This window comes from Monodelphis domestica, chromosome 1 (genome assembly GCF_027887165.1).
Source record: "Monodelphis domestica isolate mMonDom1 chromosome 1, mMonDom1.pri, whole genome shotgun sequence".
Lineage (NCBI taxonomy): Eukaryota > Metazoa > Chordata > Mammalia > Didelphimorphia > Didelphidae > Monodelphis > Monodelphis domestica.
Genome location: NC_077227.1, coordinates 166,328,961 through 166,344,122, shown reverse-complemented (window position 1 = coordinate 166,344,122; position 15,162 = coordinate 166,328,961). Strand labels below are relative to the sequence as shown.

General features: G+C 34.8%; 2 protein-coding genes across 14 annotated transcripts in view; both read left to right on the top strand.

Moving 5' to 3' along the window:
• The window catches only part of RNF111 (ring finger protein 111), an 84,193-nt gene extending 80,519 nt beyond the window's left edge, over positions 1-3,674 (top strand). For all 13 annotated transcript variants that reach the window (XM_056809268.1, XM_007479661.3, XM_056809275.1 and 10 more), the window contains one exon: positions 742-3,674. In XM_056809268.1, the coding sequence (XP_056665246.1) occupies positions 742-859 (118 nt within the window). In that variant the 3' untranslated portion in view covers positions 860-3,674. The remainder of the gene's footprint in view (positions 1-741) is intronic.
• The window catches only part of CCNB2 (cyclin B2), a 67,398-nt gene continuing 53,096 nt past the window's right edge, over positions 861-15,162 (top strand). Inside the window, exon 1 of the mRNA XM_056809283.1 lies at positions 861-992. Within this exon, the coding sequence (XP_056665261.1) occupies positions 933-992 (60 nt within the window). The 5' untranslated portion in view covers positions 861-932. The remainder of the gene's footprint in view (positions 993-15,162) is intronic.

Genomic DNA, 15,162 nt, shown 5'->3' with positions numbered 1-15,162 from the left:
GTAATTTGGAGGTGGTTACTGGCAATGATCTGCATTGAATTGTATTATTGATGGGAGCACTCATGTTGAAGTCTGTTTTGTTATCTTAACTCATAGGATAATTGCCTTCATTGAGAAAGACTTAAAGGCATAGAAATACCAATCTTTTGTTTTATACAAATATAAGCAAGTCTGAGTGAAAAAATTGCCTCAGTGACTTCATTGTCAATACTTAACCTTGAATGTCACTTGATTTTCTTCTTAAAATGACAAATTAATGCTATCCCATCTTTCTCTCCTAGTATTGTGGAAATCTTCTTTGAGCTCCCATGACTTGGTAACTAAAAACCTGGTTTGGGTCACTAAAGTGGACACCTTTTATTTAACATGTTTGTGGTAAAGTAGTACTGCTTTAAGAGGATGTAGGAATTATACCATCAAAATAAATCTTGCAATTTAATACTATTGGATAGAGCATTCTAATCCATCTTCAGAAAAAAAATAGATGTTATGATATGGAGCATAACTACTAGTGCAGTTCTAATTATCACAATCACTCACAATGGTATTGTATATTTCTTTATAGAAATGAGCCATCTTAGTAATTTACATTGTACCTATCCCTTTTATCTAAAATATAATATTTAAAATATTAAAACAATAAAACAAGTTCTATGACTTTGAAACAAAAGTTCAATAATGTCTTTACAAAATGCCATTTGTTTTCATCTAACATTTATTTTTATTATTTTTAAATTTTAGGCGTCTTCCATGTATGCATCTTTTCCACCAAGTGTGTGTTGACCAATGGTTAATTACTAATAAGAAGTGCCCCATTTGCAGAGTGGACATTGAAGCTCAGCTGCCAAGTGAAAGTTGACACCATTTTCCCAGAACTCTTGCCCTCCTTCCCATTCCTCTCCTTTCTGGTACTGCAGTCAACCAAAGATGGCATGACTTACCTGCGCAGATTTGGAAGCATTGAACTTAAAGAGTGCTGGCTCTGCTACATGGTACAACTAATGCTAGATCTACAGTTTGTGTATACAGTTGATTTAATGTATTTATAAAAGCTTTTTTTTTTAGATTTTACATTTCCCTTTTTATTTTACTGTATTTTTGCATGGTTCCTTGTATTGATTGCATTTCTTTGCACATATTATGGGCTTTGTGACCCTAAACTTGCAGGCAAGATTAGCTGCTTTAGGAAGTAGAATTGTGTGGTCCTTTTGTTTTTACATAGTACCAGGCTTTGAGAATTATGATTTCATACATTACTAACCTTGAATTTGTTAATTTAATCAATCATGTATTTTAGTTTACTGTATAGAGATGAACTAGAAAATGATAATATTGTGTATTAAGACATTCCTTAAGTAGGACAAAGTGGCTGCTGTATATTTACAATATGAGTTCTGAGTTAAAAACCATCCTTAATACTGGGAACAGAATACAAATTATATTCAGTCAGATGCAGGTGGCATATTCATCACCAGAGTGAAAGATTTGAATCTTGGTGTATCCTTTTAAATTTCCTTTCAGCACAATGCAGATATAGATGAATATCAATATTATACACTTATACTGCTGTTCTGATTGTATTTAACTTTTTTCTCACATTGTCTAGAAATTTGAGTCCTTGATTTAATTTTCCCTGCTGTAAAACAGCTCTAACGAACACTAAATACTAATTTCCATTAGCTGGATTGTACATATTTGCAGATTTAATGAATTTTTAGGGAAACTGAAAAAAGACATGTAGAATCTCGTTCTTCAGTCTTTAGCTAAAGCACGTCTAGTTAAGATATCTGCTTACATTGGTTTTGTAAACACATTCAATCAAGATTTAGAATTGCAATTGTTGGCAGGTATCCATGCATTCATAGAACTTCTAAAGGTCCCAGAATCATTTTCAAGGGATTTTTATTAGTTAAAAGCAAATAAAGTTAGCTAAATCTACATGTCTCTTGTTTTATTTCTCACTAAACTTGAAAAACTATAAATCTGCAGAATACTGTGAGGCACAAATTATGCTGTTACCTAGTGTTGCTCTGGTTATAGAATTCCACTGTATACATTGCCAACAGTCAATCACTGGTTTAAAAATATTAATTTCTATAGTTAAGATTTGCTGAATAATATAGTATATAGAGTTAAGTTAATGTACTAACATTTCTCCTTTGGAGGAAGTTTTAATCCACTTCAGGATGCAGATTCCTTATCAAAATACTTTCATATTACAGAATAGCATAGTTTATTTGTTTAAATGTGCTCAGTAATGCCCCAAGTTGCAAATGCATCCAGACAGTGTTACTGTCATAATGTGGAAGACATGTTCCTATGGATCATATGTGAAGATGTCAATAAGCTTGCATTAAGCCACCTGCTTTGTAAGTGGATTGATTAATAAATACCTTCAATTTCCATTGTCCTTGTTTTTTCATAATGTGTGTAAAGCAATATCAAAAATCATGGGATAAAGAATGCTTTTTTAAATTGTGTTATAACTTCATGTTTGAATCTGCCCAATTGGTGTTTTGTCTTTATTAAATTAAGGCTACTTAATTTTTTTCATCCTCTTATTTTTGGGGATAGAGGGGAGGCAGTAGCAATTTTTAAAGTTAAAAGAAAACAGCAGTATAGTGGATAAGGGATACAACTTGAAATCAGGAAGACTTGATTCAAGTTCTATCTATAATGCCTATCAGCTGTTTGACCATGTTCACAGTCTCTATTGCTAGAGGGATTTACCACAACAGATGTTCCCCAAGCCAGTGATATCAAAGTACTAGTATATCTCACCTCCATTACCTCCACACACCCAGCCAAATATTTTTTTAATCTGTAGTATATCATAATTTGTTTTCACTTTGATGCCTGTATTTAGGGAGGGAAAATTGTTTGTTTGTTAGCTGATTTTTTTTAAGTAATTGCCTTGTGCAGACAAATAACATGGTGATATTTTCAGAAACTGGCTGTATGATTTTTAAGCTACAGTTACAAAAAGGCAAGATGGAGGCAAGCTTCCACTTTAATGGAATCAAGGACAAGTGGCCTTTTTGTATATATTATTCCTGTGATGATATAAAGAATGTGGGGAAATATTCTCTTAACTAGTTACTAGAAAACCTGGGTTCCTAGTAAAGGGCTAAAGTGTTTATAATATTAAATCATAATTAGGTACATGTTGATTTGTTTGATAATGGCTACTGTTGATTTTTCATTATCCCTATTTAGAATATTACAATTTATCATAAAATAAATTTTTCATGAGGGGTTAGCTTCCATTACTGTTAATATTGAAAAGCATTAAAATGCTGCCCTTAGAGGAAAACAATCCATTGAGAAAATATATTGCAAGAATTTCTTCACTTTGTTGTGCTATGTTTTGGTACTTTTCATTTCTTTGCATCCAGTAATGTCAAAATAAAATTTGTAAGAATGGCCATCTATCATTTTGATGGAAAAAATATTTGTCAACAAATGTGTGTAGATCAGTAACACTGGTTTCTTTTATGACCTGACTTCTTTTTTCCTCCACTTGAATTTTTTTTTTGCATTTTAATTGCTTGCAGACTTCCCTATATGAAACATGTTAATTGTTTATAATAAGAATAGTTTTATTATTAAAACTAATGATCTATGAAACTTGAACACTAAACAATAATATTAAAATATTCCAATTATTTTTAGCAGTTTATTAGCAGTTTTTTCTTTGTGTATGAGAGTAGTTTGTTTCCAAGTTCTCAAAAAAAACATTAACGATGTTTTGGAATACATTTTTTCATAAGGTCACAGCTTCTTTTATGTTTTCTCCTGTCCTGCCAGGTCTTCTTCAATTCAGCAAAAAAAATTTGTACTTTTAAGGAATAAATTTAAAAAATAATTAGAAAGAATAAAACCACATTATAGTTTTAATTGGATGAACTAGGACAGCAACTTTTGCCATTCTAAATTGAAGGTTTATGAGATAGAATGGTCAAAAGAACACATTATTCTTTCATTTCCTTATATGTGTAAATGGTTAACATATACATAAAACATGGTTGGAAAATAAATGTACAACAGATGTTGCTCATTAGCACTGTTAATCCATTAGCACAGCATAGTGCAGTTCAGAGGATAGTGTAAGGAAAATGGCCTGAAGGACTCCTGTCGTTTGACTTTGGTCAAGTCACTCAAACCTTTCCAAACACTGTTCTCTAGGTTTGAAGTTAAGCTAATTGATTTAGTCAGACTCCTTCGTGTGTGTTGAAATTCCAGAAAACATAAGAATTGTATTTCTTTGACTTTTATATTATTTCATTTCTAAACATATACTTTATATCCTCCACTCTCACTCCACTCATTCAGTTTATTATTGTTTGTTTATAAATTTATTACCATGTACCTTCAAATAGCTCATTCTAATGAGGCAGACAATGTGCAAAAAATTATACAAGTAAGGTATATACAGTGTAAATAGAAAGTAGTTAAGGGTGGAGAAACCAAGAAAAGGCCTTCTCCAGAAGGTGGTATTTACTTCAAGTCTTGAAGGGAGACCAGAGACAGAGGTGAAGAGGGGAGAACATTTCATAAATAGGAGATAGCACAGAGTTGGGAAATGGAGGGTAGAGACCCATGCAACTAGATAGTAGAGGTACATGGAAGAAGACTGGAAAGTTTGGAAGGGGCCAGGTTGTGAAGGGTTTTAAATGTTTAAACACCACATAGATTTTTATTTTTGGTTGTGAAGGTCATGGTGATGCACTGGAGTTCACTGAGTTAAGAGGTATTGAACAGACCTGTACTTTATGAAAATCACCTTGTCAGTTAAATGGAGAATAGACTGAAGTGGGAAGGTAAGGCAGAGAGACCAGTCAAAAGCCAACAAAGTAGTCTTGATATTATGATAAGGATCTTCATGGGGTGGGGGCAGCTGTATGAGAGGAAAGGAAACATGGGAAAGATATTGTGCAAGTTTAAATAGATTTGGCAACAAATAGGGTATCAGACATAAATGCAGGTAGAAAGCCGAGAACTGGGAGGATAGTGGCTGTATGCCCATCATCCTTGGTAAAGGTAGACCTGCCAACCCACTCTGGAACTCTCCAGTTTTTTCTCATCTAATGTTAGACTAGCCCTGTAATCATTTGTGTGATAGAACCCTGACTTATTTTCTCAACTGCCTATTTAAGTGTTCTCCTTACTGGCTGTGGGGATCAGAATTGCACTTTGTCTTATCAGAATTCCAGTAATTCTGTAAATGCAGAACCTATAGCTCCCAGCATAGAAGATTCTAGCTTTACCCTTCATTCTCTATCTAGCAGACTTGGTTCTGGTGCTTATTCATCTTCCCTTTGTCTCATACCTCTATCTCAGCAGAACCTCAGATATCATACTACCTTCCCATTCCTTTCAGAGGCCCTTTCCCATAATCCCACCACTCATCAGTTCTTTTGAATATGCTAGTACCCCTTCCTCATGGGCCCATTCTATACCTGGAAAGTCTTTTGTCAAAATGGTCATCCCTCTTGGAACTAGATACTGATTATCAGCCCAGTAATCATTTTTTCCTCCTAAAAGTAAGGTAGGAGAAAGGTATGCAAGGATTAGGGAAGCTGAAAGATGTGGATTCCATTACTAATTAAGCTTCCTTGGGCCTCTTACCTATTAGATAACTCTTTCTCAATGCTTATTTTCCTAGATAATTCAAGTTGCTTTTGGGTTCATCCTCAACTTGGAGAATACAGCCTTGAGAGCAATTTATTTCTTTTCTCAACAGTATTTGCTTACAGTATAGGAGGGAATTCCAGTAATTTGAGAGTGGGAGATTTCTAAGGCTAAATTGGTACTGGACCTCTAATATTATAGAGGGAGCTCCCAGATGAGGAAACTTCCTCTACTGACCTCTTTAAATTTATAATTTGAACATTCTTTTCTTTTTAAATTTTGAGTATCAAATTAGTCCCTCCCTTTCATTTTTCCTTTATTGAAAAGGCAAGCAATGTATCAGTTATACATGTAAAATCATGCAAAACGGAAATATTAGCTGTATAGTTCCACCACCACAACTACCCCCCCAAAAAAAGGGAAGAAAGAAAAAGAGAAAGAAAAAACTCCTACCAGTGTAGGTCAGTATCTTCTCTGCAACTTAGAAAAATCACCCAGGATCACAGTTTCTATCTGTCAAAAGCAGACTTGAACCCAAGTCTTCTTGGCTCTGAAGCCAGTTTTTCATCTTTTAGTGGAATAGAAAGAAAAACAAATAGTCCTTACCTTCAAAGTTCTTACATTCTATTGAGATAAAACAACAAACCCACAAAAGTAGAATTTTGTAATAACAATCGTAGCTATAATCTGTTGTTGAACAAACATTTAAGCACGAGTGCTAACAACAAAAAAGTTGAAAGATTATCCCTGGCTTTTAGTTTTATTTGAGAGCTGGCTCAAATTTATTCCCATTATCACTTGGAACATTGATCCTCCCTCATTTTTCTGTCCACTTACACCAACCTATTTAAATCATTGCTGTGAAATACTGTCTTCCAATTTCTACCATTGAAGATGATCTTGGTCAGATTCAATGTGTGTCTCTATCCTCTCCTTGATGATATCCATATTCATGAGCTACCTTAGACCCCCTTTTAAAGGCTGTTTTTTTTTCTTCTCTATCATCTTAACTTGCTTCATCACATTGCACTGCTTGTCTTTCAGGATCTCTTTCACCCCTGACCACAGTCTCAATGTTGTTCTCTCTTCACACAAAGTCACTGCCCTCTTATTCTACACACTGCGTGGTCTTTAATTGCTCATCTCTTCCTTCTTGACCCAGGTTGTTTACCCTATTTTATACTCTAATCTTTCATATTTAATCTGGAAAGGAGAACTAATATGCAAACAACATTTTTTCTCTTAAGGACCCCGATGCAAAGAAATTTAAATTGCCTTCACAAAACTTATTTCCCATTAACAGACAATAACTAATTGTACCTAAGTCTTATATTTCAAATCCAAAGTCACCAATTAAGTGAGATGATCTAATGATTTTTAAGGGCCCTTCTAGCCTGAAGCCTTATGATCCTAAAGACTATAGCTTCCCCTCTGGACCAACTTTTCATTCTTGTAAATAATACTGACACAGCATTAATTAAAAGATGTAGAATAGTTTTCTCTAGTAAGAGAAGAAGCAAACCTGGAAAGGTACCTTAGAAATAATGATTATTCTCTGACCCACCACTTTCCACCTCCTCTCTTACCCTTCATAGCCAAGAATGAGCCACTGATGGATCAGGGGAAATGATATGCACTGACAAATCCATAGAATGAAGAAATATTCTAATCAAACAGATAACTTTGCTAGGACAAAGGGCCTCCAGTGCCACCTAGAAATCTTTCCACCTTCCCTGGAACCTCTTTCTGAGAAGTGCTCTCTTGGTGGGGAGGGAAGATATTCTTAACTTAGAATTAATTCAAAGAGCTGCTATAGTAGGGTTTTTGCTCCCTAAAATCACTTAATGAATATTCAAGAATCATTCAATATCCAACAACACCCCCCCATTAACCCATTTATGTCTTATACTGATAAAAGTTCTAACACTAATTTTTTTTTAAAGCCTAGTAAGGATCAACAAAAAAAAATTATTTACTCATCCTTTTTTGAATTCAACTAGGCTTACAAAATCCTGATACCTTTGTTTCTTTTTTCTTTTAAACTTGCTTTTCAACTTACTTTTTTTTTTTAACTTTTAAACATTGTTTTATTTGTTCATTTTCAAACATTATTCCTTGGAAACAAAGATCATTTTCTTTTTCACCACCCCTCCCATAGCCAAAGCGCAATTCCACTGAGTATTACATGTATCCTTGATTCAAACCCATTTCCATGTTGTTGGTCTTTGCATTAGTTCATTTAGCGTCTCTCCTCAGTCATGTCCTCCTTGGTGTTTTTACTCCCACAATTTGTCCTCTGCTTGTGGATGGTGTTTTTTCTCGTAGGTCCCTGAAGATTGTTCAGGGACATTGCATTGACACTAATGGAGAAGTCCATTATGTTCAATTGTACCACAGTGTATCAGTCTCTGTGTACAATGTTTTCCTGGTTCTGCTCCTTTCTCTCTGCATCACTTCCTGGAGGTTGTTCCAGTCCCCATGGAATTCCTCCACTTTATTATTCCTTTTAGCACAATAGTATTCCATCACCAGCATATACCACAATTTATTCAGCCATTCCCCAATTGAAGGGCATCCCCTCATTTTCCAATTTTTGGCCATCACAAAGAGCACAGCTATGAATATTCTTGTACAAGTTTTTTTCCTTATTATCTCTTTGGGGTACAATCCCAGCAGTGCTATGGCTGGATCAAAGGGCAGACAGTCTTTTATTGCCCTTTGGGCATAGTTCCAAATTGCCCTCCAGAATGGCTGGATCAATTCACAACTCCACCAGCAATGAATTAGTGTCCCCACTTTGCCACATCCCCTCCAACATTCATTACTTTCCTTTGCTGTCATGTTAGCCAATCTGCTAGGTGTGAGGTGATACCTCAGAGTTGTTTTGATTTGCATCTCTCTGATTATCAGAGATTTAGAGCACTTTTTCATGTGCTTATTAATAGTTTTGATTTCTTTGGCTGGAAACTGCCTATTCATGTCCCTTGACCATTTATCAATTGGAGAGTGGCTTGATTTTTTGTACAATTGGTTTAGTTCTTTATACATTTGAGTAATTAGACCTTGGTCAGAGGTTTTTGTTATGAAGATTGTTTCCCAATTTGTTGCTTCCCTTCTCATTTTGGTTACATTTGGTTTTGTTTGTACAAAAACTTTAATTTGGTGTAATCAAAATTGTTTATTTTACATTTTGTGACTCTTTCTATGTCTTGCTTGGTTTTAAAGTCTTTCCCTTCGCAAAGGTCTGACATGTATACTATTCTGTGTTCACCTAGTTTACTTATAGTTTCCTTCTTTATGTTCAAGTCACTCACCCATTCTGAGTTTATCTTGGTGTAGAGTGTGAGGTGTTGATCCAAACCTAATCTCTCCCACACTGTCTTCCAGTTTTCCCAGCAGTTTTTGTCAAATAGTGGGGTTTTGTCCCAAAAGCTGGGGTCTTAGGGTTTGTCATAGACTGTCTTGCTGAGTTCACTTACCCCAAGTATATTCCACTGGTCCTCCTTTCTGTCTCTTAGCCAGTACCAAATTGTTTTGATGACCACTGCTTTATAGTATAGTTTGAGATCTGGGACTGCAAGGCCACCTTCCTTTGTATTTTTTTTTTCATTATTTCCCTGAAGTAGAAAAAATCATAACAAAGTTCATTTGGAAGAACAAAGGATCAAGGATATCCTGGATCAATTATTTCTGACGAGAACTCAAAGCTCAGCTCCCAGGCCTCAGCAAGGTGAATTAGTAAATGATTTACTCTAAAGGGGTCTCTTGAGTCATTATAGATCTGGACCTTGGCACAGACTAAAGGCAGTGGTGGGATGTATGTTTGTGTGGCATGTGCACACATGCAGTGGAATGCCTCAGATCAAAAACCAGACCTCTGGGTGTCTATTACATGTGCTTCATCTCTTACCATCTTATAATAAATCTCTGGAGAATTGAGGAGTGGGAGTTCAGCATTGGTCTTCAGGAGCATTGAGGGCCCCCAGTTTTTATAGGATCTTGTAATTCCTGTGAAATCACCAGCAAATTGCTTGTCCCTGCTCCCCTTAGTCCTGTGACTCAGTCGTCCTCTGCTAAAAGTTTCTTCCTATTCTCTTCTAACTCCTCAATATTTTATTCACCTCAATTCCTCCTTATAGCTCATATTTGCCTCTGCTCCACCATTCCTTTGTACCCTCCAGGATGAAAACCCTGTTATTTTGTTAACAAGATCCCCTTTATTCTGGATCTTTTCTGTTTAAAAGCATTTTACTGATAATCTTTTTTCAGATGTATCATTGCTATTTTCCTGTGATTTCTCTTAACCCCAATAGAAGTTTCCCTTGTCACAAAGAATTACTATTAATTAAAGCAAATCAACACATTGTTCATGTCTAACAAAATAAGCTTTATTCTGTTCCTATAGTTCACTTCCTCTTGGATGAGGAGGCATACTTCACCGACAGTCCAAACGATAATTAGTCACTGCATTGACCAGAATTCTTAGGTTGTTTGATGTCATTTTCCTTTACTAGTATTGCAACTTTTCTGTAATGTGTTCTCTTGATTCTGCTTTGTTTTTATAGTAGTTAATACATTTAGAATTATCCTACTTTTGCGTCATACAATATTTAATTGAGTTCACATTCCATAATTTACTCAGCTATACCCATATTGGTAGGCACTCATCTACTTCAGGAAAATTGTTCCTCTAAATATTTTTATATTTTTGAGAATTTTTCTGTTGGCACACATAGAATATATACATTATAATGGTATTGCTGGATCAAAGTGACTTTGTCTAGTATAATTCCTAATCATTTTCCAGAATAGTTTTTCCTAGATCTCTCAACTCACTTTCCATCATTTTGAATTAATGGAAACCTATTTCCAGAAAAACACTGCATCTATAAACTCTAAAAATCCATAATTTTTTTTTTTTGCAGCAATAGAAGAACCTATGAAGGGGGAAAGCACCAGCAAAATAAAGAAAAACCTATCTCCCTGTATCTGTTCCCACAATTCCTATCATCTAGATCTAGCTTGATTCATTGACATTCTGACCTCTCACACCTACTGTTTCCTTATTATACTCGACTAGTTCTGTATGTGTCAACAATTTCCATCAGTATCTCCATTCCTTTGTTCCCTTTCTCCAGAAGTGGATAGCAGTCCCCGTCATAAGTCTTTCAGGATTGTCCCAGATCATTGCATTGCTGAGAGTAGCCAAGTTTTCACAGATAATCATCATCCAGTGTTGCTGTTACTGTGTACAATGTTCTCCCAGTTCTGTTTATTTTAATCTGCATCAGTTCCTGCAGATTGTTCCAGCTTTTTCTGAAATCATTTTGCTTATCATTTCTTATTGCACAATAGTATTCCACTACCAACATGTACCACAATTTGTTCAGAAATTCCCCAATTGATGGACATCCCCTCCATTTCCAATTGTTTGCTAGCACAAAAAGAGCAACTATAAATATTTTTTACAAGAAGGTTCTTTCCCCTTTTTTATTATCTCTTCCTCATGTCTAGTTTCTAGCCTCTCCATGAACTGGAGACACTTTCCAAGAGATCCAAATTGCAAACACTGTGCATTTTTTACAATCCTCATCCTAATTGACCTTTCTAAAAACATTTGAGCCTCCCAACCACTTCTTTCTTAATACTGTCTCCTCTTTTGGCTTACATATCTGTAATCTCTTGGGTATATTGATACCTCTCTGATTCATCTTTATCTCATATGATGGTTCTTCTATCATGTTACCACCTAATACAAACATTTTCAGCCCTTCTCTGATTTTTTTCTTTTTAAAATTTTTTCCCAATTATATGTAATAATAATTTTTAGATTTTTTTCAAAATTGTAAGATCCAAATTCACTTTCTCCCTTTCCTCATTCCTCCCAGAGATGGTAATCAATTTGATCTGGGTTATATATTTATTAACATGCAAAATGCACTTTCATATAGGCCATTGTTTTAAGAGAATACTCATATGAAATCAAAACTCCGAAATAAAAACAAAAAAGTGAAAAACACGATGCTTTGATCTCTATTCTGAGTCTTACAGTTTTTTGGAGGTGGATAGCACTTTGTCATAAGTCCTTCAGAATTGTCTTGAATCTTTGTATTCCTGAGAGAAGCTCTCACAGTTGATCATAGAACAATATTTTTGTTGTTGTGTACAATGTTCTGGTTCAGCATAATATAGGTCTTCTCAGCTTTTTCTGAAATCATTCATTTCTTATGGAACATCCCATCACCATCATATACCACAGTTTGTTCAGCCAATAACCAATTGAGAGACATCCCCATAATTTCTAAATCTTGGCTACCATGAAAAAGAGCCACTATAAATATTTTTATATGAATAAGTTCTTTCCAATTTTTTTTTTGTTTCTTTGAGATCTAGTGGTATTACAGGATCAAAGGGTATGCATAGTTTTATAATCTTTTGGGTGTCATTTCAAATTGCCCTCCAGAATGGTTGGATAAGTTCACAACACCATTAGTGTCCCAATTTTGCCATGTCCCCCTGCAACATTTATTGTTTTTTCCTTTGCCAATCTGATAAGTGTGAGGTAATACCTAAGACTTGTTTTAATTTGCATCCATTTAATCAAGAATGATTTGTAATATTTTTTTCATGATTATTGATAGCCTTGATTTTCATATCTGAAAAATGCTTGTTCATATTCTTTGACCATTTGTCAATTGGGGAAATACTTATATTCTTATTAATTTGACTCAATTATGTATACATATGAACATATATAAATGAGAAAAGAGGCCTTCATCAGAGAAATTTGTTGTAAAATTTTTTTGTTCCCCTTCTAATCTTATTTACATTAGTTTTGTTTGTACAAACCCTTTTTAAATTTAATATAATCAAAATCATGCATTTTATATCTCAAAATATTAACATTTAGTCATAAATTTGACGACAGGTGAACTCACTAATTTAACTTCAAATTAAACTAAATTACCTCCCCAAATTTGCTTATGGTATCACCCATTATGTCTAAATCATATTGCACATTTTGACTTTATCTTGGGATAAGGGACATATGGTCTACACCTGTTTGTTTTTGTTTGTTTGTTTGTTTTTAATTTTATTTATTCAATTTGGAACATTATTACTTGGTTACAAGAGTCATATTCTTTCCCTCCCTCCCCTCCCCCCACCCCTTCCCGGAGCTGCAATTCCACTGGGTTTTACATGTGTCCTTGATCAGAACCTATTTCCATGTTGTTGATGTTTGCACTAGGATGTTCATTTAGAGTCTCCATCCCCAATCATATATCCCTATCGACCCATGTAATCAAGCAGTTGTTTTTCTTCGGTGTTTCTATTCCCACAGTTTTTACTCTGAATGTGGATAGTGTTCTTTCTGATAGATCCCTCCAAGTTGTTCAGGATCACTGCATTGCCACTAATGGAGAAGTCCATTACATTTGATTTTAACACAGTGTATCAGTCTCTGTGTATAATGTTCTCCTGGTTCTACTCCTCTCACTCTGCGTCAATTCCTGGAGGTCATTCCAGTTCATGAAATTCCTCCAGTTTTTTATTCCTTTTTATTCCATTGAGCACAATAGTATTCCATCACCAACATATACCACAATTTGTTCAGCCATTCTCCAATTGAAGGGAATCCCCTCATTTTCCAATTTTTTCCACCACAAAGAGCACAGCTATGAATATTCTTGTTCAGGTCTTTTATTGTCTCTGGTGTATAAACCCAGCAGTGATATGGCTGGATCAAAGGCAGACATTCTTTTAGTGCCCTTTGGGCATAGTTCCAAATAGCCCTCTAGTATGACCTGCAGTGCATTAATGTCCCAACTTCTTCATGTGCTTTTTAAATAGTTTTTATTTCTTTAACTGAAAATTGCCTATTCATGTCTCTTGTCCATTTATCAATTGGAGAATGGCTTGATTTTTTGTACAATTGAATTAGCTCTTTATAAATTCGAGTAATTAAACCTTTGTCAGAAGTTTTTGTTATGAAGATTTTTTTCCAATTGGTTGCTTACCTTCTAATTTTGGTTGCATTGGTTTTGTTTGTACAAAAACTTTTTAATTTGATGTAATGAAAATTATTGATTTTACATTTTGTAATTTTTTTCTAACTCTTGCTTGGTCTTAAAATCTTTCCTTTCCCAAAGATCTGACATGTATACTATTCTGTGTTCACCTAATTTACTTATAGTTTCATTCTTTATATTCAAGTTATTCACCCATTCTGAGTTTATCTTGGTGTAGGATGTGAGGTGTTGATCCAAACCTAATCTCTCCCATGCTGTCTTCCAATTTTCCCAGCAGTTTTTATCAAATAGTGGATTTTGGTCCCAAAAGCTGGGATCTTTGGGCTTATCATAGACTGCCTTGCTGAGGTCACTTACCCCAAGTCTATTCCACTGATCCTCCTTTCTGTCTCTTAGCCAGTACCATATTGTTTTGATGACCACTGCTTTATAGTATAGTTTGTAATCAAGTCCTCCTTCCTTCGCATTTTTTTTCATTATTTCCCTGAATATCCTTGATCTTTTGTTCCTCCAAATGAACGTTATGTTTTTTTTCTAATTCAGTAAAAAAGCCTTTTGGAAGTTCGATGGGTATGGCACTAAATAATTAAATTAATTTGGGTAGGATTGTCATTTTTATTATGTTAACTTATCCTTCCCATGAGCAATCAATGTTTTTCCAATTGTTTAGATCTAGTTGTAATTGTGTGGACAGTGTTTTGTAGTTGTGTTCATATAGTTCCTGTGTTTGTTTCGGGAGATAGATTCCTAAGTATTTTATATTGTCTCGGGTGATTTTAAATGGAATTTCTCTTTCTAATTCTTGCTGCTGAGATGTGTTGAAAATATATAGAAATGCTGATGACTTATGTGGGTTTATTTTGTATCTTGCAACTTTGCTAAAGTTGTTTGATTATTTCAAATAGCTTTTTAGTTGATTCTCTAGCATTCTTTAAGTAAACCAGCATATCATCGGCAAAGAGTGATAGCTTGGTCTCCTCATTGCCTATTTTAATACCTTCAATTTCTTTTTCTTCTCTAATTGCTACTGTTAGTGTTTCTAGTACAATGTCAAAGAGTAGAGGTGATAACGGGCATCCTTGTTTCACTCCTTATCTTATTGGGAAGGCTTCTAGTTTATCCCCATTGCAGATGATTTTGGCTGATGGTTTTAGGTATATACTGTTTATTATTTTTAGGAAAGGTCCTTCTATTCCTCTGCTTTCTAGTGTTTTCAATAAGAATGACTGTTGTATTTTGTCAAAGGCTTTTTCTACATATATTGAGATAATCATGTGATTTTTGTCAGTTTGCTTGTTAATATGGTCAATTATGTGGATGGTTTTCCTAATATTGAACCATCCTTGCATTCCTGTTATAAATCCCACCTGATCATAGTGAATAACCCTCATGATCACTTGCTGGAGTCTATTTGCTAGTATCCTATTAAAGATTTTTGCATCTATGTTCATTAAGGAGATTGGTCTATAGTTTTCTTTCTCTGTTTTTGTCCTGCCTGGAT